Source organism: Ornithodoros turicata, chromosome 5 (genome assembly GCF_037126465.1).
Source record: "Ornithodoros turicata isolate Travis chromosome 5, ASM3712646v1, whole genome shotgun sequence".
Taxonomy (NCBI): domain Eukaryota; kingdom Metazoa; phylum Arthropoda; class Arachnida; order Ixodida; family Argasidae; genus Ornithodoros; species Ornithodoros turicata.
Window position 1 is genome coordinate 55,984,158 of NC_088205.1, and position 25,066 is coordinate 56,009,223.

Below are 25,066 nucleotides of genomic sequence, written 5' to 3' on the forward strand. Positions count from 1 at the left end.
AGAGGCCATTCGCCCAGCACTTCCACGACGTCAAAGGGTCGGCTATCAAAACGGTCCAGGAGTCTCTCAGGTTGCAAACGGGCAGTGTGAAGCCGGGCACATTCGCGAATAATATTTTCTTCACGCACACAATGAGACATTCAGCCGAAGTCTGAAGCAAAGACTCGAGCGACCGGGACATCCGCGGAGGGGTTCGGTAAGAAAGGTTCGGGTAAATTCTGTGCGGCAGCGACGACGGCTCTGCTGCTCTTGACCACCGGTTTCGAACTGAACGACGCTGGATGACCCACAACATATATTTTGCATCCTCAGGAGTGAAATATATCTTTTGCGCCGGACAGCGTCGGTGAGTATCACGTGCTTCTCTGCCTGCAGCATTATTCCCAGCAATGCCGATGTGACCGGGGATCCACGGAGCTCGATCGTGTGCCCTTTTGCGACATTGTATATGATAAGATGATGTCATGACCACAAGACCACTGCAGGCCACAGGTGCGCGTAGTACTTGAAGGCCGCCCTTGGGCTTGGAAAGGATTGACCAGTCAAAAGGCGTTGCTTGGTTGGCAATGTACTGGACGGCGTCCAGAACCATGTACAGTTCTGCAGCCGTAGAAGACGTCTTGTGCGATAAGCGCACAACTTGATGCACACTGGAGCCCTAGGATGACGAAAGTAACAAGAAAGTCCTGCATGTCTTGCGATATGTTTCAGTGTAAGCGGCTTAAGGATTCGCGTTGGAGTAGACATCTTACGCGTTTTATCAGGCATATCCACGGTAACATCAGGTTGACGAAGGATTCATGGGGGGGGGGGGCAGCTTGGGATGCACAACGCTTTCTGGCATTCGGTATAATATCGCTCTCCCTCGAGCCCAAGGGCCACGGCTAAGATGGTCAATGGGAGGTGACCCGGGTCCGAATCCTGGCACCGAGACTGCACTGTCTGGGTGTTTTCACTCGGTCTTCCTCGGACGCTTTAAGGTAAATGTGCGCACAGTTCTCTGTGAAGTCCGGGACACACGATAACCCCCAGCAACATGCCCTCACACCGACAGACCGATCGCTCGGCACTAACTCACCGCCAACCAACCAACCTACTCTGAGAACGAGGGGTGTACACCTTTTTTGTAACACGTTGTGCACATCTAAAGTATTAGAGGCGCTGCGGCTGGTGGTGGTGGTGGTGGTGGAGGCAGCTTACCGCGGCTTGCATTACATCATAGAAATCATAAGGAGAGAAGCTAGAAGAAAAGCTAGGAGAAAGAGTAATGGGGGATAGCAAATAAGTTGTACGGAGGCGAGACCCTCTCCCAATGTCCAAGCCCGGGAGGCGCCATGATCGAGATTCCGGATTCGGCCGGATTCGGCCACCGCCTTTCCACGTGTGAAGACAACGCGCGTTCGGCACCATGGTATCCAATCCAACGAAAGTCGTGCTTGCTTCCGCTGGGCTCCGTGTGCCATACCGTGCGCGAAGTGTGTTTGTTTTTCTGCTCTCGCGTGTGCGCTTGAACTGTGTCTTGTTCCGTAGGGAACGAGTGTCGTACGGTTTACACCTTGTGCTGAGACCTGAAAAAACGGCGCACTGAACTCCTAGGGGACAGCGTTCGTAACACGCTAGGCCTAACGTATCGATCATGGCGGCTCCCATGTTGAGATGCCCCCCTCCCCTGGTTTGGTTTCTAGTTATTATGGGAGTTCTATGCATTATATAGCTGTGTGCATTGCTACGTCAGTATAGATGATGAAAAGAATATGAGGATGTGAAGTGTTAGAAAAGTGTATAAAAGAGGCGTTCACCTCCTCCCTCCTACAGAACGATATTATCGTGAATGCTGGTTGACTGAATGGCGGCTAGGACCGTGTTTTTATGCGGTGAAGTTTTGCTTTTAGAGCGCAGAAGCACACTAGACAAGCACAACAAAAACAAGATGGCGGCGTCCGATATCCATTGTTGTGAGACTCGTAGTTTTAGCCAATGAGGAGTACATAAGACAGGAGTCATCTTTTCCTGATGCATTTTTCAGAAAAAGTTCGACACGTATTCCGGCCTGTACCGTAAGTACCCGTTAGGCAAACATTGACACCGCGTTGTCAGGCTTTGCTGTATTGACAGTCAATGGTTTACGTGAATTATGTTCAAGTCCATAGAACGTATGCCTACCTCGAAATAAGGTTCACGACATGATTTTTCGACATGAGAAATGACGCCTCATTCGAGACGCGTCGATAAAGTTGTGAAATTTACTGACGAAGCACAGTGAGTGAAGGAGCATCACGAACATGCGTTCGGAAGAGACTTTCCTCTTTTGTAATACGAGGGGTGTTCAAGTCAAACCGGGACTTTCTGTCTCGTGAGTGTACAAATGGCTCGCGCTACTTCTTTTTCGTCCTTTTCACACGCGACAGGCCTCCGCGTTCACCACGTGGTGGTCCAATGTTTGTGCAAAACAGAAGACACGTGCTGGACAAGATGGCCGACAACGAGGTGAGCGCGCACATCGAACAGGGAATTGTCATGAAGTTTCTCGTGAATGAAGGCGTAAAGTCATCCGAAATTCATAGAAGACTTCAGGCTCAGTATGGCCACGATACACTTAGCCGCAGCAAAGCGTTTGAGTGGAGCAAACGGTTTCGAGACGGCCGTACATCAGTGCAGGACGATCCCGGCCGGGGCGGCTCAGAGCCCAGTGTCAGAGTTCCTGAGAACATCCAATTTGTGGAGCGCCTGATCCTGAAGGACCGACTGATAACATGTCTGGAACTGGCTCGAAAGACGGACCTTTCTGTGGGAACGTTGAACACTATCATTCATGAACACCTGCAGTTTCGGAAAGTTAGTGCCCGTTGGGTCCCTAGGCAGCTCTCCGTGTTTGACCGGCAGAGACTGAGACTAGAAATCTCCCAAGAGCTAAGGTACCGTTTCGACACTGAAGGACAGCCGTTCCTGGTTCGGATCATCACGTGCGATGAAACGTGGGTGCACCATTTCACTCCTGAGTCTAAACGCCCATCAAAACAGTGGAAGCATCCGGGCTCGCCAGCTCCCACGAAGTTCCGAAGCACCCTCTCTCCGGGTAAGGTCATGGCCACGGTTTTCTGGGACAAGGCTGGCGTTGTTCATGTTGATTTTCTGCCCAGTGGTACCACCATCAATAGTGCATATTACTGCCAGGTTCTCAGGGATGTGCATAAGGCGTTGAAGCAAAAGCGGCAGGGCCTCATCACCAAAGGAGTCCTCCTCCTACAGGACAATGCACGCGCGGATACCGCGCATCTCACGACACGCACCTTACAGGAACTTGGCTGGGAGGAAGCTGCCACATCCCCCTTACAGTCCAGACCTCGCCCCCAGCGATTTCCATCTCTTCGGGCCACTAAAGGCGTTCCTTGGGGGCCGCCACTTCAGCTGCGACGACGAGGTCAAGAATGCGGTCCGATCATGGCTGCTACGCGCCGGTAAGGGTTTATACGCTGCTGGCATGCAAGCCCTCATGGAACGCTGGGACAAGTGCATTAGTGGAGCTGGAGATGAAAAATAAAAATAATTTCTCGCCTGTAAGTTCATTTTACTTTTGCGAAAAATGAAAAGTCCCAGTTTGACTTGAACGCCCCTCGTATAATTCCCTTCGACTGGAGTGTTGGACCTTATCGCACATGCTGTTAAGAAAGTCATGTCCTGTAACAAAACGAACGTAGCTTAATGATGAAAGATGGAAGTCACTGAAAAGGTTAGCCAGCTGTAGGACTCGAACCCACAGCTTCTGGATTACCGGTCCAGGGCTCTACCAATTGAGCTAAGCTAACACGCCTCCCCAATGACTTCCAAGGGCGCGTCATCTGAAGGGACAAGATGTGGGTTCGAGTCCTACAGCTGGCTAACCTTTTCAGTGACTTCCATCTTTCATCATTAATTTTTAGGCACTTTGAGGCTTTGTATGTATTTGTCCTTTGTATGTGTTCCAGCCTCAGAACATCAATTTCTCATGAACGTAGCTTACCTGGCATTTGCAGGACTAGAACCAGTTCCGACGAGAGATGCGGCATTCCACAAACGACTGGCAGATCTGTAGGAAATAAAATACAAATATATGAGAAATACAGCCATAGGAGGACAGCGTGTGGAAATACTAGAAGTCCACGTTTCGTTTAACTGAAGCCCAATCGCGGTAGGAAATATAATTAGGTTCCAGCAGTCACCCAAAGATACTTTCAGCTCACTGATTCATGCGATTCATGATATCTAGATGATATGAATGAATATTTTATTTTTCAATCAATCAATCGAATGCACTGCGCGCGTGGCCCACGTGGTATACCAGAATTATTCCTCCGGATCTTGTTAAACATCTAGCTCTGACAAAATCGTGGAGCAACATACGGCACTGAAATACGTGGGCATTTCCACATAATATCCCCTTAATATTATTTCCAAGAGTGTTTTATGTCTCTCTTTACATTTCGGTGGCACTTACGACCCCTGATATGCTGTACACACGAAATGACATGTTGAGTTACGACTAAACACGTGTTTCAGTTGAAAATAGCAACCAATATCATGATTGTGTTCCGCAACAAAAACTTTTAACAAACACATTCTCTCGCAGCAGATAGCCACCCTCGCTAAAGAGTAACAATCGCGTACAGTTATGACTTTTATTACTTAGGGATAACAAAGCAAAATTCTGTAGGTATTACTCTGAAGAACGCAACCTTTATTTCTGGTGGTATCATTTCCTTTCAAGCTGATGGTCAAACTGAATTGGCTAGTATCAAAATAACACAGCATGAGATTCAGGCTCCGTCATATCCGTTATGTATTTCTCTCCACTCCTTTTTGTTTAATTTAAATATGTGCGTAAATATGAGAGTATGCAAAAAAAAAAAAATTGTTGCCCTTTTCAAAAGCCAAGGGTTCAGAGCCACGAAGGAAACGTGGCGCACTGGAGCAGCAAACTAAAATTTGAGAAATGTAAAAGTACGAATGTTTACGATCGCCCGGGAAGCTCCAGGGTCGCATACAGATCAACACAAATAATCAAGAGCATTTCGACCTTATCGCCGTAGGCTTTCCGCCCAATGCTTCGAAGTTTTTTCTCGTTTTTTTGTTTCTCACTTCCGCTCTCTGTAACTCTCTTTATCTCCCATATTCTAATTTCAGGTTTATCTCTGCAGTAAAAGCTCTCTGGGCCATTAATTCCACAAATCGCTTATCTTATGCTGTGATGATGCAAGTGCGTACATCTATCCAGATAAGCTGACCAAACTCAGCGTAGAAATGCAAGGAAATTCCCCCGTTAGGGATTGTTGTTTCTCCACAGCATGGCGCACCGCATGCAGTTGGTTGCTGCGATGTCACACAGTACGCGAATCAATTTTGCGTCCTGTGGGGTTATAAGGCGTAAGGGTAGGAAGAATCAGAATCAGAATAAAAACGCTGAACGAATGATATGAAATCTCTGCAGATATTAGGAGTTTCGCTGGGTGCGAACCACAGTATGGAATTAGTAGGTCTGCAGAGAGAAAAGCTCGTCCCGATCATAGTTAAATTTACTCGAAATTCCACGCTAATGCAGGCAATAAACGGCTGGTGAGCTGTTTTAGAATGAAGGAAGTGCCTTCTGTGAGCCGCTGTGCGCGCGTGCTCGTTGCAACCGGTGCAGAGTTTTAGTAGACCGTTCCGTAACGCACGGAACGTTAACGCAGAGTACGTAGTTCGCTACCGTCAAACGGATAGCGAGCGAGTTTTAGCAGATCGTCAGGCAACGCTACGAACGGTATACGGTAAGAACTGTGTTGCCATCCAACGGCGATAACATGAACTACCGTTCCCAAGTGGTCTAGGCATGTGTTTCTGAACGATTTGCCTAATATAACTACGTTTTCGTGCTCTGTTCTTGTTTTCTTTGCGTTTGAAACTTAATCTGTTGTTCCACCAACAAACGAAAGGACAACGGACACTCCCGGACGGTCAGTTCATCGCTATCACCCGCCGTTACGGCGAGGCGGACGCTGCTGCTCACTCGGACTTGGTTGGCAGCATCCAGAGGGCAGAAGTTCGTGTTTTCGAATGGTACAAGGTTCTTACGGCTTCTTATAAGAAGAAGATGTAGTTCCTCGTACTGAAGCGCAGTCTCGTAGTCTTCACTTCGGACACAGTCGACGAAGTGTTGCTGGCAGCCATGTTGTTTTGTGCGATGAAAACAACGTAGAGCACGGAACGCAAAAAGATGAGCCGATCGTTCCAACGGGAAACGCGGAAGCCACGTTTCCGTTCTCGCGCACGCGTTCTTGCTCACGTGGAGAATAGCGTTCCTTCCGTTCGCTGCGTAACGGTCTACTAAAACTCTCTATTATTCACAATTCTGGAAAGAATACATAAGAGAAAGGTGGAAGAGTAAGGCTTAAAGGATGTTTAAAAACTGTTTCTTTTCTATCGCTATCAATTCATTCGAGAAGAGCTGGAAATATAATATTATTTATTTCTGTACGTCGGAACTTTCCGCTACATAACGTTGTCTTTTTCCGGGAAACGTTACATAGGTTACATTAGCTGCCGTCCGAATTGTACGACGAATGCAAAATGGAGACAAAAAAAGAAAAAGGAAGGCAGATCCATTACCATAAATCACTTCCTTTTCTGCACCTACGACGTTTTCACTTCCTCACTGGGGTTCTTAGCGTCCAATCCATCTTCTCCGCCACAAGAGCGCTTAAATGAGTTACAGCCGCGACGACATGTCTAGAAAGCGCATCCAAACGATAGCAAAACAACAGGAAGCTATTCATTTTCTCCCAATTTAGCGCAAAACACGCAATAGGTTCCACACTCGCGAACCTTTGGCCCGCCAAAGTCTGGCCCGGCCAACAGACGCAAAGTCGAAGCCCTCACAGATGGCAGTCTATGAAACCCGAGAAAGTTTTCCGGAGGACCGCCGCTTTCCCGCCCTGCTTTTGAGGCCGATTTGTCTCTATATGCGCGCCCCGTAGTGTTGTTATCTATTCTCCTCAACGACTGCCCTCAACAATGCATTCGGCTGGGAGCCGCCAACAAGCTGGGCTCTACAAGCTGATGCACAGCGAGGGGCAGTCAAAACTGCACAAATTGCGGCTTGAGGATGAATGATATACAAGATCTAGTATCTTATCGGGTCATCGACGTAACAGGGATACGTCAATGTGCTCTAGTATGTTGTTTCGTTTTTGTGTCCCGTCAGTCTATGGAACTGGTTGTATACGTTCAACACTGAAGGTGTAAGGAAGTTTTGGAATACATAGCACGCACTATACTCCGACATAACATAAGAGCCACTGTCAGAAAGGTATATCTCCGCCAGTGGACAATGTAGTCCGCGCATTGAGAGTGCATAGCGCATACGAAAAGATGACGGACGCGAGGCAGACAGGGTACCAGGTTAACGTGTTCTTTACCACCAATATTTTACGCGTTTCTTTTAAAAGCATGCAAATATGTTTCAAGTACGTCGTATTCGTTTACACCAAACCAATACATCGTACCCAACGAGTGCTTTCGAGACATGAGCACTGCACATGAAACAGTTTGAAACCTGCGGGCGTACTATGTTGTGACTCGGAAGCGTCATGCGCCCGCCTAAGCCAATCACGGAGGCCTTTTAGATTTGTGGACGGGTGTGACCTGTAAGAGTTAACTTGTCACGTAGTATAGTGGACTTCAGAGCAAGGCACATCATCATGTGCCCACTTTACAGCGCAACGTACACATATTTGTGCTATACCCATTGGCGTTACCATGATTAACATTTATATTTCTGAATTCCTCGTTTTCTCACGAGAGGAAACCATACGATATTGAACGATGCCGCAGTGGTACGTACACTAATTTTGTCTATAGAGCCACTAAATAAGCCTATTTAGTTACTCTAATTTCGTCCACGTGAGGGCTCTTGAAGCTGTCCCGCGAAGCCTCACTACGCGGTAGCACGCACTATTTTGCCGTCTCCCGCAGAGGTCCATTTTTGTGTGCGAAGGGAAGTGTATGTTCATAGCCTGCTCTTTTTCAAGATGTCCACCATTACATGTGACCAAAAGTCACTACGGTGTCAAGTGGCTCATACCACGAGCCAGACTCTCTTTTTTGTCCAGACTGTCCACTCGGATTTTGAGTTTGAATCGGTACGCTGGCAAGTCGGCCGAAGTCGAAGTCGAAGTCTGGTCGAAGTATACCTTCGGTATACATCAAGCGGATGTGCACAATATGGAGGTTTCATAGCTGATAATAATCCACATAATAATACATTATGTCCATGGACACTTTGGTCATACGCGTCGCGGTCGCCGCTGACCATGCATTTGGGGCTCGGCGGCTTTAGTGGCGATAGGTCCACGAGAGCGATAGTGGCGAACAGCGACTGACACGGCCGTCATGTTTAATGTTCAGTTGCCTTCAGTTCAGAGAGCGCAGACAAGTAAAATAAATCAAATCATGTCCAAGTGATATACAGTCTAAAACTCCGTTCAGGACTCCCGGAGCAACAACCATCGGCATGGCCGAGCGGGTTAAGGCGTCCCGCTTGTTGGTGGTAGCCATGGTCGCGCTGAAGATTGGGAGGTGGCGGGTTCGAATCCTACCGCCGGCTGTGCTGTCAGAGGCTTTCCCTGAGTTTTCCGAAGTCTTTCCAGACGAATGTCGGCACAGTACCCCCTGAAATGGGCCCAGGACGCATACGAACCCCCTGTCCCCCCACTCGTTCCTGCTGTCCTTTCTCCATATGTCGACATCTGTACGTAGCCACAGTTGCTTCGCGGCGCTAACACGGAACCAAAAAAAAAATAATAATAATGCAGCAACGGAGTGTCACTCGTCTTCTGAGAGGCTTTCGTGGTCTTCGAGTGTTACCACGGAGGTTGTCCTCCATTGAAATGAGAGCTCACGGGACAATATGAAGGAGATTAGGAACATGATGTCTGGACATTGCTCTCCTCGATGAAGACGACTTCGACGGAATGACTTACGGGAAATATCGGAATACTCGGACGGTTATTACATTGCGAAAGATAGATGTATTCGTCTGGCCTATGTACATATTAAGCTTGGCACGCAAAATAATGCCATCTGTAATATAATCCTGGTTTCTCATCATTTCAAACGTTTCGGCCGTCTAATTAATGACGGACATTCATCTTTTATTGCACTGTCAAACTTGGATTCAGATCAATGCCGAGAAGTATTACGTAATCCGGTATTGCGTGGTCCATTAATTAGTAGGCCAGTGCCTATGGAGGTAAATAACTTATCACCAGATCCCGTAGCTTTCCCTGGCTTTCCCTTTTCCCTGGGTTTTTCGGCAAACTATCCAGCAGAATGCCGGCACAGTTCTTGAAGTCGGTCTACGACGCATACAAACCCCTCTGTCCCCCATTCCTTCCCTCCGTTTGTCCACGTCTGCACGCTGTTCATAGCTACAGTTGCTCCGCGGCGCTAACCCGGAACTGAAAAAACCACTTATGCAACATTCTGCTTATAAACTGACAATCCAATCTTCCTTTTGCGTTGTTCCATAAAACGTCCTTTCCATCACGTTACGACCGATGCTTCGCAGTAGAATTCCTCAAACCACCACACGTGGGGCAAAATCAAAATGCACGACGACCCAGAGCGCAACCACCGGACGCCAAACGGAAAAGAAGTATATCGCGTAGCACACAGCCACCCTGAACCAAAAGCCAAGTCGAGGCCAGTCAAGCAGCATACATCGGATCATACGGAAATAACAGCGGCCACAATAGAACGCAGACGATCGGAGTTGAATGTTTTCTGAATCGTTCTTCACGCCTGTCTTGAAACCAAGTTCCGTTCAGTTCCGCTCCGAGAACATCAAAGCATGAGATCTATTCTAAGAGGGCAATCATATCCCCATTTGTTTCGTGGAGGGTATTACGAGTAGGGGCTCACATTGCTGTCAGATTTGGACGGGGAACGAGAGAGATTTTCGGTTTCTGCTTGCCAAGCGCTACAGACCATTGCCTGATCTGAAGCAGCGGAAGAAAATGCCGTGGGAAACGACGGGAATGAGATGTTGAGGAGGGATTCTTTGGTGTCTTGTACTGGAGGTGGTGTGACCGGCTGTATACAACACTCTGCAAGTGTGCGTACAGGTGATGTAAATGACGCTACCTTGTAGCTCACATCTAATGTTTCGCGTGTAATGGGGTAGCGTACTGCGTAGGACGAAACTGCTGTCCAGCGGTGAATCACCTGATGTTAGTGACGACTTATCTGCTGTTCTTGTTGACACTGCCTTAACAGTTCGAATCTATACATGTGTCTATTTGAGGATCATTTTGAAAGGAGTTGAAGTATTTTTAGGTGCATACGGCACAATTTACCAAAAATCTCAATCGTTCAATGTCATGAAACTACAGCATATACAGGTATACCCAATGAGAATGCGCAGGAAGCTCTGGTTTAGTGGACACACGCCTCGACAAGCACATCGTCAGTTCGTGCATCGTCATCCCCGTCCGTTGTATGGCTTTCGACTGCATGTCCCTAAAACTAGAGATGCGAAGCCTCGGCAAAAAAAAAAAAAAGAACGGAAACTTTGGGGGAAAAAGTTTTCGCTTTTTTTCTCGTCTCCGGAAAAATAGCGCAAAATTTCCAGGCGACAAAATTCAAAAATGTACATTTTCGTGCCTTTGATGCGTTCCAACCCGCCAACAGTGCTTTAGGTGCCTCTAATCCGCCAACAACCATCAACTTAGTGCTCCGTCTGGCCGCTCCAAGCGATCGCCATCGCGTTCACATAATGTCGGAGTTCTGGTCGGAGTGGACAGGTTGAGTAGACAGCAGTCTCATGGGATTATCTTCTCTGCATTTATGCCTAGAGGATGAACACTACTAAAGCGTCTAGCTCATTGTATGCTGCGGTTTGGCCGGCAATGCTTCGACTCAGCAGTAACCGCATTTGTTTCCATTGTTTCCAATTTTTCGGGAAAAAAAACGAAGAAACCGCTTTTTTTTTTTTTCGAGCGATTCAATATTTCCGGAAATTTTGCATCGCTACCTAAAACCTCGTACTCAGAGGGAATGTTCTAGTGGAAGAAAGAGCAAAAACTGTTCTCTCGTTGAGCACTCGCACTCCGCCGGAATATCGAAAATGGCTTACTGCGAATATAGCAGACGACATTATCAGCCCTGTCGTCTGCTACGGTATCTCTTGTGACCGAGCAGGACACAGGATATTCCCCATGTTCCCCACAGGATGTGACAGGATATTCGCTATAGTCAAGAAGAGCTTGAAAATACACGACGCTGAGCGCCCGCGGTCACGTGGCAGCAGAAAGATATGACGTTTTATGCATCTTCCACTGGAGTATTCAGGGGAATGCTACTCGTGTGAAGGGACAGTGGCCGGTTCCTACACAACACTGGGAATGCGGACTACTCCAGTTACTCTGTGCGTGGAGTTCTGCATTATGCGGAGCACACCGTATAATAGTCTATGAACGTAAACGACCTTACAATTTCCTCAAAATTCTACGGCCGTGGCACCCACACGGTAGGTAACGAGCGTTCCGCGCGCTATAGTAAACTATTTCCGGGTGTCACTGAGGACGACACCGAGTTCCAATACTTAGACATCTCAGTGAAGCAAAGTGGAACTTATCCGCCTTCATTGCTTTATAGCATCGCATGCTCGTGCGATAGTAACTTCACTTACTTCTTCACCGCTGCTTTTTCTCGCGTTTCTTCTCCAAATCCCGACGTTTCTTCTTCATTTCTCCTCCAATCCGAAGCCGTCGCTGAGCAGTCAGCTCTGATTGACATGGAATAGCAGGATCCGCATTTGTGGAAATACCATCTCTATATTTTTCTTCAAACACCGATCCATCAACACAAGCACTGGACCAGCCATACAACGCCCATAATTAGCGAAGCTGATCGAAAAAAGCGAGAGGAGTTCGCGAAAAGCAGAAGTGCGCCAAAGTTTGGGTTGATGGTTTCTCATGACGGGAACCATTCTGTGAAAGTTAATCACCGGGGCTTTGTCATTAAGTGGCCTAGGCAGAAATTGGCTATTTTAATCAGGTCTGTGACATCAATTGTGTACTTACTACTAGTTACTTTCATCACCAATTCTTATTGCCCAATATATTTCCTATGTTGGCACAAAAGGCAGGCAATGGGAAATACATACTTCTACGTTTGACCAACGATTGAACGCTATACAATGCACTACTCTTAAACAGTCATCCCAAACTGGAATCAAACAGTGCGACGTCGTAAAAAAACAATAACGGTACGGAAAACAACAGTACCAATTCCAATAGGTAATCCTACGTTTTTCCCGACTCTTTTTCATTTTATTTTTTCGCTCTCCTACATTGGAGAAACGGCCAAGCATTTCGTTCGTGTTTTCTTTGTTTCCGCATTTTTGTTCTCCTCTCGTGAGGCACCGTACGTTAGCGTACCGCTCGGACCTGAGGGCGCATCACCGAGATAATCGTTGTAAACTGTTTCTTGTTTGCGCCAAGCCCTGCAGCGAAACACGTGACTGTCCTGGAGTAACGAAGCGATCAGCGAACCACGCCCCTCGTTCCCCTGCAGAAGTGAACACTGCAATTACATCGCCTTCGTCGCATTTTTCGTCAGGCCTCCACAAGAGACTGAATGCTGGCCCAGCTGCAAGCAACGTACCGAACACGTATACGGAATGTCCCAGACAGCCTGCCGTCAGTTCGAAAAAAGAAAAGGGTGCAAGGGAGGGAAAGTTTCAACAGGAAACCGTAACGTCAGGAGTTTCGCTTTGTGTTGGAAGGCTTACCTACAAGGAACGGATGGTTCCTCTAGTCTTTTAACTTATTATTTCTTTTTTAAAGCTTTCCTCGCTTCGTTGTCGTTTTTTCACGTGCATAAGCGCTTTCTCGCAGCACATAGAAAACGCTAGCAGCACCTATCCGCTCGGGTGCTTGTTCCTCCTCCTCTTCTTCTTTTTGCAATTAACATTTTCCCCCACTGAGTTGATTTGGAAATGAAAGCGTTCGTTTCACACTCTAAAAAAATGAACAGAGCTTCACCGTATAGCACGCTCTTGTCACAAACGATAGTGTTATCGCTTCTGATTCCAATGCAGAGGGAGCGCGCATGCCTTCTTGTGTCAATTTGAATCTACGGTAATTGCCACAAAAAAGCGTACGCCTCCCTCACTCTTCGATTCAGAAGCTGTAACTCTATCACTCGTGGCAATGGTTTGCGCTCAGCGTGCAATCTGCAATTATCCTTGCATTTGTAGCGCCCGCCTGATCAACGACAGCAACACTTTACTTTGGTGATGGGATGATTCATCGCAACAAGTGATATTCTACTTTACCGTAATTCGGTGAAACCATAAGAAAGAGCCTCACAAAAGACCAGATATTTGTCAGTGGGTGACATTGTGTTTCTTATACCCCTACCACACGGGTACGAAAAATGACATTAAGTACTTAATCCTTTACGTTTTAATGTCATTCTTGCGGTGCCACGCAAAGTTTTGTCTGAATGACAGTTTCTGCTTAATGAGATCGCCACAATTCATTCACCGATGAGATGCCTAGTCTCGTTCCCAAGGTCTACGCAGAGTAACAGTTTTATTTTTGCATAAAACCGCTTTGAGCTGTGCAACAAAAGGGTAGGTCATAGTTTGAGGTTACACGAGTATTCTTTGGCGAGTACACTGACTATAGGCTCGATGCAACAGATGCCATATTGTTTGTTTTGAATTGGGTGCCAGTTGGCAAATAACTTTTACGTCATGGGAATTGATGTTCTGAGGCTGGAACACATAGAAAGGACAAATACGTGCAAAGCCTCAAGTGCCTAAGAAATTAACGATGAATAATGAATTAAATTAATAATGAAATCCCATCATGTTCAACAGAAGCCGCTTGCGTCGGCCCGTCGTGTGAATGTGTGTGCGACTGAGAAAAAAGTGTGAAATCGACATGTGACATCGACATCATGGCGTTTACTTGTCATTACAAATTGACGTGTAGCGCGACCTCCATGGATAACGCCATTCGGGACCCGAATGGTATTAGAAGATAATGTCATTTGTTCTGCCTGTGTGGCTATTAGTCTCTTAGTGCTTGGTGTACCGTTTTGCCGCTTTCTATCAATGTCCCATCACTGGTCTTGTCCTTCTCTCTGATTCAATGACGCGGCCACCGAGAGAGTCGCACGTTAGCTACCGTCGCTCGAGAAGCTTCTCTGAACGAATGCGAAAGCGTGGGCGAATTACAGGGCGGAGTTACGTGACGCTCCCGTCACTCGTAACAGGTTCTCATAGCTTCTCGTTCCCCCTGCAGCTGCCATTGTTCGTTCAAGGACGCACAGAGACATCGCAATGAAACTGACAGGATTTTTAATAAGGCAGTACGGCGTTGTATCCGCGAGCGAGGTAACCTTCACTCAACAGCACCAACGCCCTGAGGGCGAAACTCGTGCTCTGGTTCCTCCGACACAGTCAAGCTAGAGTCACTGGATAAGCGTAGCTAGGTCAAGGAACGTGGTCTACCCGCTTCATAAGCAATATAAGGGAACTTTCCCTCGAGGTTTTTTATTGCACGATAACTTCACGCGCAGCAGTAGAAGTTATCATTGACATTCCTCGCACATATCCAATGTTCGAACAAATATACGTTGGTTTTACCTGCGGTCGAATTACTAGAAATGCGTGAATCGCTCACTTTCTGGCTGTACATTGTAAACCAGCGAACAGTAACGGTAATGGAAACGGTATAGTACCGGAATTGCGGCCGGTAACGGTATCGGAAACAGAAGTGCATATAATGCTCCACCGTTAACGGAAAAGGAAACGGAAACAAAAGTGATATTCGGTATTGAATTCGGGTAATGGCTGTATATATAAGAGGGGAAGTGACACCACACAAGTACAAGGTGTCACACAAGTGCACCCTCGGCACAACGGCACCTTCTTTATGCTTTCCTTTCATGCGTTTGTAGATGTTGTCAATACCTTGCACATGCAGTAATCTGAACACGAGTACACGGTGAGAACTTAGAGCATAGGGAAAGAGAGCACGTGATCATCACGCACGTGTTTTTCAGTAGCCTCAGTGCCGACCTCGGTGGCTCAGTCCACAGCGTGTCCGCCTGGTGATCCCAAGATCGCGGGTTCAAACCTTACCGAGGACGGTGGCAACTTGGTGGAAAGGTACAAGTTGCTCAGACACGCCGTCTTTCGCGAGGGACGCTAACTATGGCCGTGTGCCGTGGCCGTGCGTGTGCCGTGGCCGTGGCCGTGTGCCGTGTGTCGAATTTCGACGCACGTTAAAGAACCGTCAGATGGGCAAAATTAATCAACAGACGTGACCACTGATCTCAGTTGTCTCGCGACGTAAAGCTCCGAATTATAATTTATTATTATTCAGGAGCCTCAGTCATCGTTGCTCCTCGAGAGACTCATTCAGATAGAAAGTGGCAGAGGTCCACTTTGTGCGGCGTCATCCAAATCGACAGGGTGTCGATATTTATCTAGTTATGAAAGACCCCATCTCCCCCGGCGCCCATGCCCTGATCAAAACGACTGGAAGGGCCCAAGCAGGCCCCTGGCCAGGACCGCGCTGCTGCTCCTTGCAAAGCTGTTTTCTTTTTTTTTCCTTCTTCTTCTTCTTTTTTCTGTTACGGTCATCTTATTCTGTGACCTTGGTGTTGCGCACGTCTCCTGGGCAGACAGGCGGATCCGCATTAGCAGTTACAGCTTTCGCGCATCTCCCAGTTGGAAGGGAAGGTGGGCCGTTGTTAGGTACCACAAAACCGCACTCTGACGGTCCTGGCATATAGCGGTGACCTAGGCCTTCTGAACGTCATGCTGTAATCCTTAGGGCACCTCTTCTTATCTATCTGTTGACATCCATACTTCCCTGCACAGTGTCGCAAGGTCTATGAGCCAGGGAGCAGATAACTCATTTGTGCAAATAAACAGAAACACACCGTGTGCATTGGAAGACACTAACAGCAAGAACGACAGGGGAAAAAATGAGGGACATTGACGCTCATGTGCCCAGTGCTGGGGCCGCCACGTTTTCGCGCTTCGGACAAGTGTATACACATACAAGGAAAGTAGTAGAGAGACAACGAAGTGTGATCACATTCGGTACTTTAAAAACTCAAACGGCGCTAGAGCAGTGTCTACAGGGCGCCAGCAGTGTCAGCAGTACCTACACGGTGATGATGATTAGGATTTTACTGGCGCAAAAGCAACTTAGGCCATACAGCGCCAGTGCCTACACGGTGCCTACAGGGTTGAACGTGAAGTAGGTTCATAGCTCCCCGTCGACCATTTCATTACCGGAAACAGTAACGGAAACGTAACGGAAACGAAATTGACTGGCCGGTACCGGAAACGAATAACGGAAATGAAAATGTTCCAGAAACGAAAAAGGAAACGTTAACGAAAATACTGCCGTTAGTATTCCCTGCTTCAAACACAGAGCTTCCAACCATTGCCACGAATGATAGGTTTATCGCTTCTGATTCGAAGAGAGAGAGGGGGGAGGGGCGTACTCCTTTTTGTGGTAATTTGGACATATGATAATTACCACAAAAAGGCGGACGCCCTATCCTCTCTCTCTCAAGTTCTGTTTTTAGAATACACTGCAGTCTTCCAAGACAGATACCGGCGTATAGTTCCTTCTGAAGTCGGCCCGAGAGCTATACTTATCTCCCTCTCTCCCACTCTTTCATGCTGCCCTCTCTGCATCTGTTCACGTCTCGTGGCATAGTTTGTTCGCTGTGTTAACACGCAGTAAAAAGCATTTTGTGTTTTGAGCTAACAGCTTTCGGTATCTTTCGGTGTCTTTTAGGAACTTTTCTGGATTCGGAATTCCGGCTAGTGCATATGTTATCGTTCTTCAACAGTAGTTACGGTTACAGCCACAAGCAGGATGATAATCCAGTTCCTGACGCAATATGTAGGCATCGAGGAAAGTGCTTGGCACGTGCGAATATCGGCAAATCGTAGTTGCTATATATTCCGCGACAATTGCATTGCAGGCGTTCATAATGTTGTATCTGTTGTCTTGCTGTCTGCACTTGGGTTTCTGCAAACCTGTTTGCGTACAGGAAGATCGTATCTGTGATTAAAACTGCCACTATGGAAGGTGGTAACGGCCATTAGTGAAAAAGCAGTCCATTAACTTTCTCATTTAATGCAACAGGGACACGAATATATCTGTTCCTAATGATTTCGTGACTCTTTGGTCCTCGCTACAAGTTTCTCATTGTGCTTTGTGCGCGTGTCCCAAACACATGGGAGTGTACACAAATGGAGAATATCTACTACCAAAGCGTGCAGGATACGCGAAGACAGGATAATTGCGTGTCTGAGAAGGGGCGCGTGTTGTCTTTGGTTGTTGATGTCCTTGGGAGGGCCCAGTTACATTTGAGGAGGACAGAAGGTTATCGAGAATTAACGTTCCGCTGTAGCGTATAGAACCGAAGAATACATGTCGAAATAAAGGCAAGACTCGTGACACAAAGCCTCTTCTACTTTCCGATCACACCGCTTGAGGTTCTCATTGGATGATAGCTGTAAGAACACTCGCACCCACATAGGGCCTTACTTTGCTTACTTAAAGTACTTACTGTGTAGCCCCGACTGAGAACATGCACGGTATCTGTTATTACTGGAAAGAGGAAGCTGAGGCATGCAATGAAGTATTCACTTCTTGCCGAAATATTGAGATGACGAAACCTCGAAGATGACGTCGCCTTCACTTTCATTGGCTCACAAGTTACAGAAGCGCACTCTGATGCCGTTCCGACAGTCACTCCCACACACTGATGTTCAGAGTATACCACACATCAACCGGCAGTGCAAGAAGGTTCTGAACAGTTTTCGTAGGCAGCATCCAGTGACGGGGAATACATGAAGTACCAAGTACTCAAGTAAAGTACTTTAAATACATTTCTGAGTATGTATGCACATTTCAAATTGTGCACTCCGTACTGGGCTAAAAAGAGGTAAAAAAATGTGTGTGTGTGTGTTGAAGGAGCATTTTTGAAGAAAATTAATTGTTGAGAAGCTTCAAATGTTCACAAGGAACTGGTACTTTCATGTGGTTTAAAAGTTAAGAGTTTGGAATGAAGACATGCACATGGGACATCACTAACACTGCGATGGGCAGCACGATGATTTAGTTTTGCTTTTCAAAGCTTGGCAACGTACTTGACGAGTATTTCGAAGTACTTTGCCTACTACTTTGCAGCCTACATGAAGTACATTTTCAATGTGGTACTTTGAACTGTACATAAAGTAGCAATAACGCCGGGAAGCGTGGCTCGGAACACTCTATCACAGTAAATCATTTTACACCTTTATTCGCTCAAAACAGGTGTATTGTTATAAGAACACCATTTTCTATCCCGCTGATTGAAGCGAAAGGTGTAAAAAGAGCATCATTAAAGGTGTAACATCGACATACACCACATTTTATCTCATGTCGATCATTGAGAGTGTAAAAAGAGGTGTTGAAAAATGTGTTTACGTTCTATACACCCTTTTTACACCCCATTTGAACTGGGAATATGGGGTCGAAAATTGTGTTTTAAGTCGTGAAAGAAAAATTATATTGGTTTGACAGCTCCTCTCATTAGGCAATCACATTATAGACGACAACTTGAGTAAAAAAAAAAACAATATTTGGCAGGAAGGAATGTCAGGAAGTTAGCTTATATATATGACTCGTTGCAGGCGTATACATGTTAATTGCAAAGACACATTCCCGTCACCGTTACAGAAGAGTTCTGCCACACTACGCTTAACGAACGTACCCCAACAAATTGTATTTCAGTATATGATCAATCTGGTACGCCAATATAGGCTACCGAGCGTGCCCGGGCTCATTGCTGGCATCGTCTGAAGATCGCAGCATCGTAACGCCGCTCATTTCACGAGCACGGACGGCGTTTCGATGCTGCGATCTTCACCTCTTCCCTTACGCTTGTCCCACAGTGTTGCTTCCTTTTTTCTTTTTTTTTTTTGCTCGCTCGCTCGCTCGCTCACTCACTCACTCACTCACTCACTCAGTGTTGCTCGGACCATGAGGGGTGCCTGTGGCTGGAACTGTGCCGTGTCCGGGGTGGTTGTTGCCGTACAAGCAAAAACGTCGGACTGCATGGCTCGGCAATCGGCATGCCGCCGCGGGAGCTAGCATTACATTAGTTATTTGAGAGGGAGCATTTGCCAGAAAACACTTCATCCTAAAGGGTGTTTTCAATAGAATACTCCCCTTTTAAGGGTGTTCTTGTTTTTAAACACCAACTTTAAGAGCGCTTTATGACTAATACACCTAATTAAAGGGTGTTTCAGAAAACACCCACATTTCATGGTGTAAAAAAGGAGTGCGCCGTGGGACAAGCACGTGCTTAAACAAGGTGTAAAATGATTTACTGTGTACTTATTATCACCAAAGTAAAATTATTATTTCTTTTTCTGTGCTACCAAAAATAGTTTATCCGTAGTAATGCAGTCTAATTTATTTGTCGTGCAGCACAAACAATGTTTTTTGCCGGTTAAGTACATGCGTAAGGTACATCTTTGAAAGGTCTAGTACGCAATCCTTCCCAGTAAATATTGGTGCATTGACGTGTGCAAAAGCTCCTGTCAATTCACAATAACCAGATGGCTGCACAACAACACGTCGAAGACATCACTCCTTCTGTCCCGCAGGTTTTTGTTCCATGTCAGGTCGGTCTCGTGCACGTAGCACCCTCAGCGTATACAGGAGGCCTTCTCCATTACACAGTGTCTCGTTTCTCCGATCGAATACACCTTTCGTAACCCAAAACTCTGAGCTCCCATCTAAGCCCCAGCGCCGAAAATCTCCTAGCAACACGCCGGCGGTTTCATGCCCCTCTATACATGACATTTATGGCTGTCGATGCGATTTGGAATCGGGAGCACTTTAATGAGGCGCGATCGTGTTTCAAACTTTCCTTCCACCTATGGGCTTTCCGGTTTCGGTATGGAAGGGTCCGGGTGTGGGCGCTCTGGATATTTGACGTGTGCAAGGCTCTCCGAGTGTCCTCGTGCGTCGGGCCACGGGCCAAGATCTTTGACTCAACGATTTCACACGCTCAACATCTTACAGTTCCCGCATGTGAAATAATGTTTTCTAGTATTGTGTAAAATTTCCTCTCGTTGTCAATTTATTCTCCTGAACTAGTCTAGTGGTTTACCCACCTTTTTTTTTTCTTCGTACTTTCCAGAACGCCTGGACAATTTGACACAGGGTTCGAAATCCTGGACAAGGGGTGGCAGCAAAGTATACGAAGAAGAGCAGGGCGAGAGGCAGTTCCAATATTGCCAAGATCCGTCGTGTAACAGAGTCGAATGCTTAACTCTCAATGTGTTACTGCGCGACCAAAAAGAAGAAGATAAGAAAATAAAGGAAAACGAGAAGGAGAATCAATATCTGTCGCTACCGTCAATTCACAGAACTCCCTCTTCCTTTGAACACCGTACCACCACCACCATCACCACCACACAGAACTCCCGAACGTCCAAATGCTCCCATTTCTTCAGGTTTGAAATACATCATAAATAAAGTTGTTGTTGTTGAGTTTGCCGGCCCCGTGGCGGAACGTTGTCGACACCAAGCAGTAAACTCCCACAAGCTGTGCGTCGAAAGCCAATTGCGACTTTCCCGAAAATTCCCAACGATATAGTAAGATAGAAACAAAACAGAGCGTTAGTAGATCGCTGATAACGTCACCGTGAAGTTTTCGTATATCTCGGATCCAATGGTTTATTAATGATCCAATGGTTAATTTTATTCGTTGATTGAACGCGGTGGATATGGTACTTGGACGGCCACGTTATCAGAGGTATACTAACACTCTCTAAACATTTAGTAGACCGTTGGTAACGTCAATAGTGGGTGCTAATAGACTGCTGATAACATGGCTCCCAAAGAACCGTATCTAACGCACCCGCAATCAACGGATAAGACTCTGAGTCTTGCATGCTGCCATTGGTTCCGGTAGGTATACACGGTAGCTTCACGACGACGTTATTAACGGTCTACTAGAACCCTAGTCAGACCGAAACCTAAGGCCGTCAGCGGAACGGCGGTTACTTCACCTGTTGTCCAACCATCATTTCGAATGACATCGTTCTCTGCCCTGATTTGTTGAAAACGGCAGGCGGATGCCTTTTTTGTGGCAATTGTGAACTGCATAATTGTAACAAAAAAGGTGTACGCCTCCCATTTTCAACAAATCAGGGCAGAGAACGATAATTACGGTTGGACAACAGGTGAAGTGACCGCCGTTCCGCTAACGGTCTTAGGTTTGCCGTCTGACTAGGGTATAACACTCTCTAACGAGAGGGTATCCTACCCAATGGCAGCACCAATGGCAATGACTCGGAATCTTATCAGTTGATTGGATGCTGCAGATACGGATAACGTGGCCGAAAGACACGTTATCAACGCTTTACTAAAACTGTCTAACGATGGCGGGACATAAATGTATTTTGTAGAGAGTTTTAGTGTACCTTACGCTATCGCCTTTGCGTACGTAAGGGTTAGCGATGGTGGTTCTGCGCACGCGCAAACCATAAAGACAGCTCCGCGCAGCCCGCAGAACCACTACGCTTTCGCTTACGTACGCAAAGGCGATAGCGTACGATATATTAAAACATACTTATGCGGCCCCTCTCGAGAGTATGCGGGACACCGTCCCATCTTGGCACGCAAAGCTGTTGTCGTCATTTAGACACAGAAACTGATCTGTTTTGAAGCGATAACTATATGGCGCACATAACCGCGCGGGTCCGTCCATGGCTGTATAGGGCCACGTGACACCGACCGCCAGGCCGTGTTTGTGGTACGTTAAAATGATGGAACCCCAGGAACAACGCGGATAAAATTCTTTCAATATAAATTTAATGGCATTTCAAAAATGAGCTAAGCTGCAAATTTACCACCAACAATAGCACTATGAAGGTACTGCGTTTAAACAAATTTGGCATAATGCCAAAGATGCAGCAATGGTTTCTTTTTCAATGAAACAACCTAACCTAATCACGAACGAAGTCATTATTAGCTGAAAGAAATGACAACGCATCCTCGTTACTTCCCGCAACAAGCGTATACACAATATCCAGGAATAAATATGAAATCTGCAGCACCGAAACAGAAAATTGCGGCGTGCTGCGTAACCTTATATTCATGTAGAATAGGGGCTTGTCACCATCACGTACAGCTTCGGTCTCTTATCGGCAGGGGACAGCTGGGATGCAACAGACACGGAGGGACAGCTGTGTTTGCCCACTGCTGCGTGGCCAGGTGACGCTGGGCAAATACTGCTGGATTACGCGCCCTATCGATGTACGGACGCTCGCTTGACGTCCCATCCACAATTATTATTTATAAGAAAAAGTGTAGAGTGGAAGGTCACACAAGAGCTGTACGCTGATATGAGAAACGGTCTGCGCAAAAGTAGAACATGTGGCAGTGCTCTTCATACGTACTTCAATGATAACGAGGGACGGCAACGGAAGGCAAATGGAATGGGAAGAATTGTGGGGGACGAAAAACCGAATTGCGCTCATCGTCTTTCACTTGGTTCTCCGCCCGTCGGCTGCATTAGTGCACGGGTGTACGGTTAATCGACAAAATAAACAATTGTGTTTATATGAGAATAAGAAAGGTGCAGGGAAGATATAACCTTTATGTTACGATATATAACAAGTGAATGCTACAAGGACGGCGATGCCAAGAAAACATGCCGCCAACGAAGTCTTACACTTATTTCCTTGTGGTATGATATTACATATTCCAATACCCCATGTACTACACTATATTATTGTATTGTAACCCATTGTATCACATCATTACACTGAAGCCTCGTTATAACGAAGTCAACGAGCCAGAAAATTCGGCATAACCGGCAGTTTGACATAAGCGGGAGTGCCACGTGAACAGCGATAGTATAGTCTCGGAAGCAAACAGAAACACCGCGGCAGTTTCTAAAAAATTATTCGACCAATGAAAGAAATCTTGGTTGTCAGCCCTGGGCAAAGGGTGCGCGTGGGCACCCTTTTATTTGAGGTTGAAAAAAGACAGGAAAAAAAGAAAGTGAGCCACACGGGCTTTGGTCGGCTCATCCTTCGAAACACATACATTCCAATGCATTCCAATAAAGCGGTTTCGTGATAACGGGTGTTCTCTATATATTTTTTATAAGTTCGCATATATTGTTAGACTTAAGCACGACTCCTTTTCTCCACTTTGCCTTTGATAACGTTCTTAACCTTACCATATGAATAAATGAAATTAAATGAAGTATGCATGTCCAGTACCGACGCACGTGCGCCCCCCTTATAAAACTGAGCTCTGATTTCCTCTTTCTGATGAACGATGATCAATGCCAAGTGTACCTGACGGCGTAACGCCTTCTAAGCGTTAACTAGCATGTACAGCTAATTGATCGTTCGCGCACCTGCGACCGGTTGAACTCGAAATGAAATTCTCAAAAGAAACGACGCTCGTAAGAGAACATTCCGATGGCGATCCGTGTGTACGAAAGGCCAGAGCATTTTTTGAGCAAAAACCCCTAATTTTCATCAGCCGCAATGAGGTAGTGCTGAACCCTCGTACTCTTAACCGGCACACCCCTCACTGTGAAGCGTTTAGGAAACCCCTCATTTGCTCTTCCCCTTCTTTGCCCCGTACCTGGGCGTTCGGAAAACAAACGGGTTCTTGGCTTTGTGAAAGAATCAATTTTTAGACGTTGTCCCCTCCTACTGACGTTTGGAAGGGAAACATAAATCACGTATTATTGGAAATGCATGCGAAGAAAATGAGCGTGCCCGGTTCACACGTTCGTACGTGCGGCTGCGTTGACATTCTTCTTCATCTACCTGGAGCACGGCCTATGACTGCCTATGATACGCGGGGCGACGCACAGGTTGGTTACCACGGCAACCCACAAGCGCACGCCTCTGCACGCATTGGAACGCAATAGTGTGAACCGGGCGTTTCACGTGAAGGCATGCGCGTGCCATGTTTTTGCACAGCTGTGATCAGTTTTGTCACATATATTGCGGAGTACATTTCAACCATGCTTCAGATTTGCCTTTCAAATTTCTCTCTCTTTGTCGCCGTGCAGGTAACCAATCAACGTGATCAGCTGTGATTGCTTATGAATAATGCACGTTATGATAAGTAATGAAGCCCTTGCCTTAAAAAAAATAAAAACGAAGCAGACCGGCAATAGTCTATCTGGCCTTTCATCTCACATAAAAATAAAAATATAATCTGGGCCTCGTTGCTCCTGAGACATCGCACATCTCCAGTGGGGTAGTAGGCAAAGATTGTAGAAGTCATTCGCTGGTCGTTAAAAAAAGAAACGTGGTATGAATATTGCCGGAATCGCGTGAGCAACAGAACAAAATATCAAGTTCAGTTCTTGTTTCTTTTCCTTTCTTTCTTTTTCTTGTTGTTTGCTAATGAGCAGGGAACACGTCTCGCAGGTAGAGATAAATGAAAGCATGTGGGAACCTAACACAAAGCGCGTGGAGGCCACTTCCTGTGCGTGAAATAAAAAAAAAATATTATTCCATTGCAGCCATTAGTAATAATGACACACCCAAAATAACGAACGAAGACTCTTCGTTCGTTATATGAGTATGTCAAACAACAGGAAGTGATAACACGCAGCTAATGAAGTGGAGGAAACAGGCGCTGCTAGAGATCAAAGTGGCTCGGCGTAACCTTCGACGGAAGAAATAGACACCCCACAGCGCTGCAGAATTGCAAAGGTACATACGTATTTCCCTTTTCGTTCGAACTGACGTCACACGACTTCAAAAAAAGAAATCACAATCACAAATCACAAATATTTTCATTCGTGTTCGTCTGGACAACGCGAACCTTGCGTTTCCTTGAGTATGGTATTTAGAGGCGCTCAAATAATAAAATATAAGTCCCACATTTGTTACAAATAGGTCTGCAACCGAACCCTAACTTACAAACAGCTGTCAAAATACCCTCAAGTTGCTTTTTCTCAAAATCTA

General features: G+C 46.4%; 1 protein-coding gene across 3 annotated transcripts in view; it reads right to left on the bottom strand.

Annotated features, from left to right (window-relative positions):
• LOC135394479 (dachshund homolog 1-like) overlaps positions 1-25,066 on the bottom strand; it is a 238,326-nt gene that overhangs the window by 137,166 nt on the left and 76,094 nt on the right. For all 3 annotated transcript variants that reach the window (XM_064625236.1, XM_064625235.1, XM_064625234.1), the window contains exon 2: positions 4,001-4,066. In XM_064625236.1, coding sequence (XP_064481306.1) covers positions 4,001-4,066 — 66 coding nt within the window. The remainder of the gene's footprint in view (positions 1-4,000; positions 4,067-25,066) is intronic.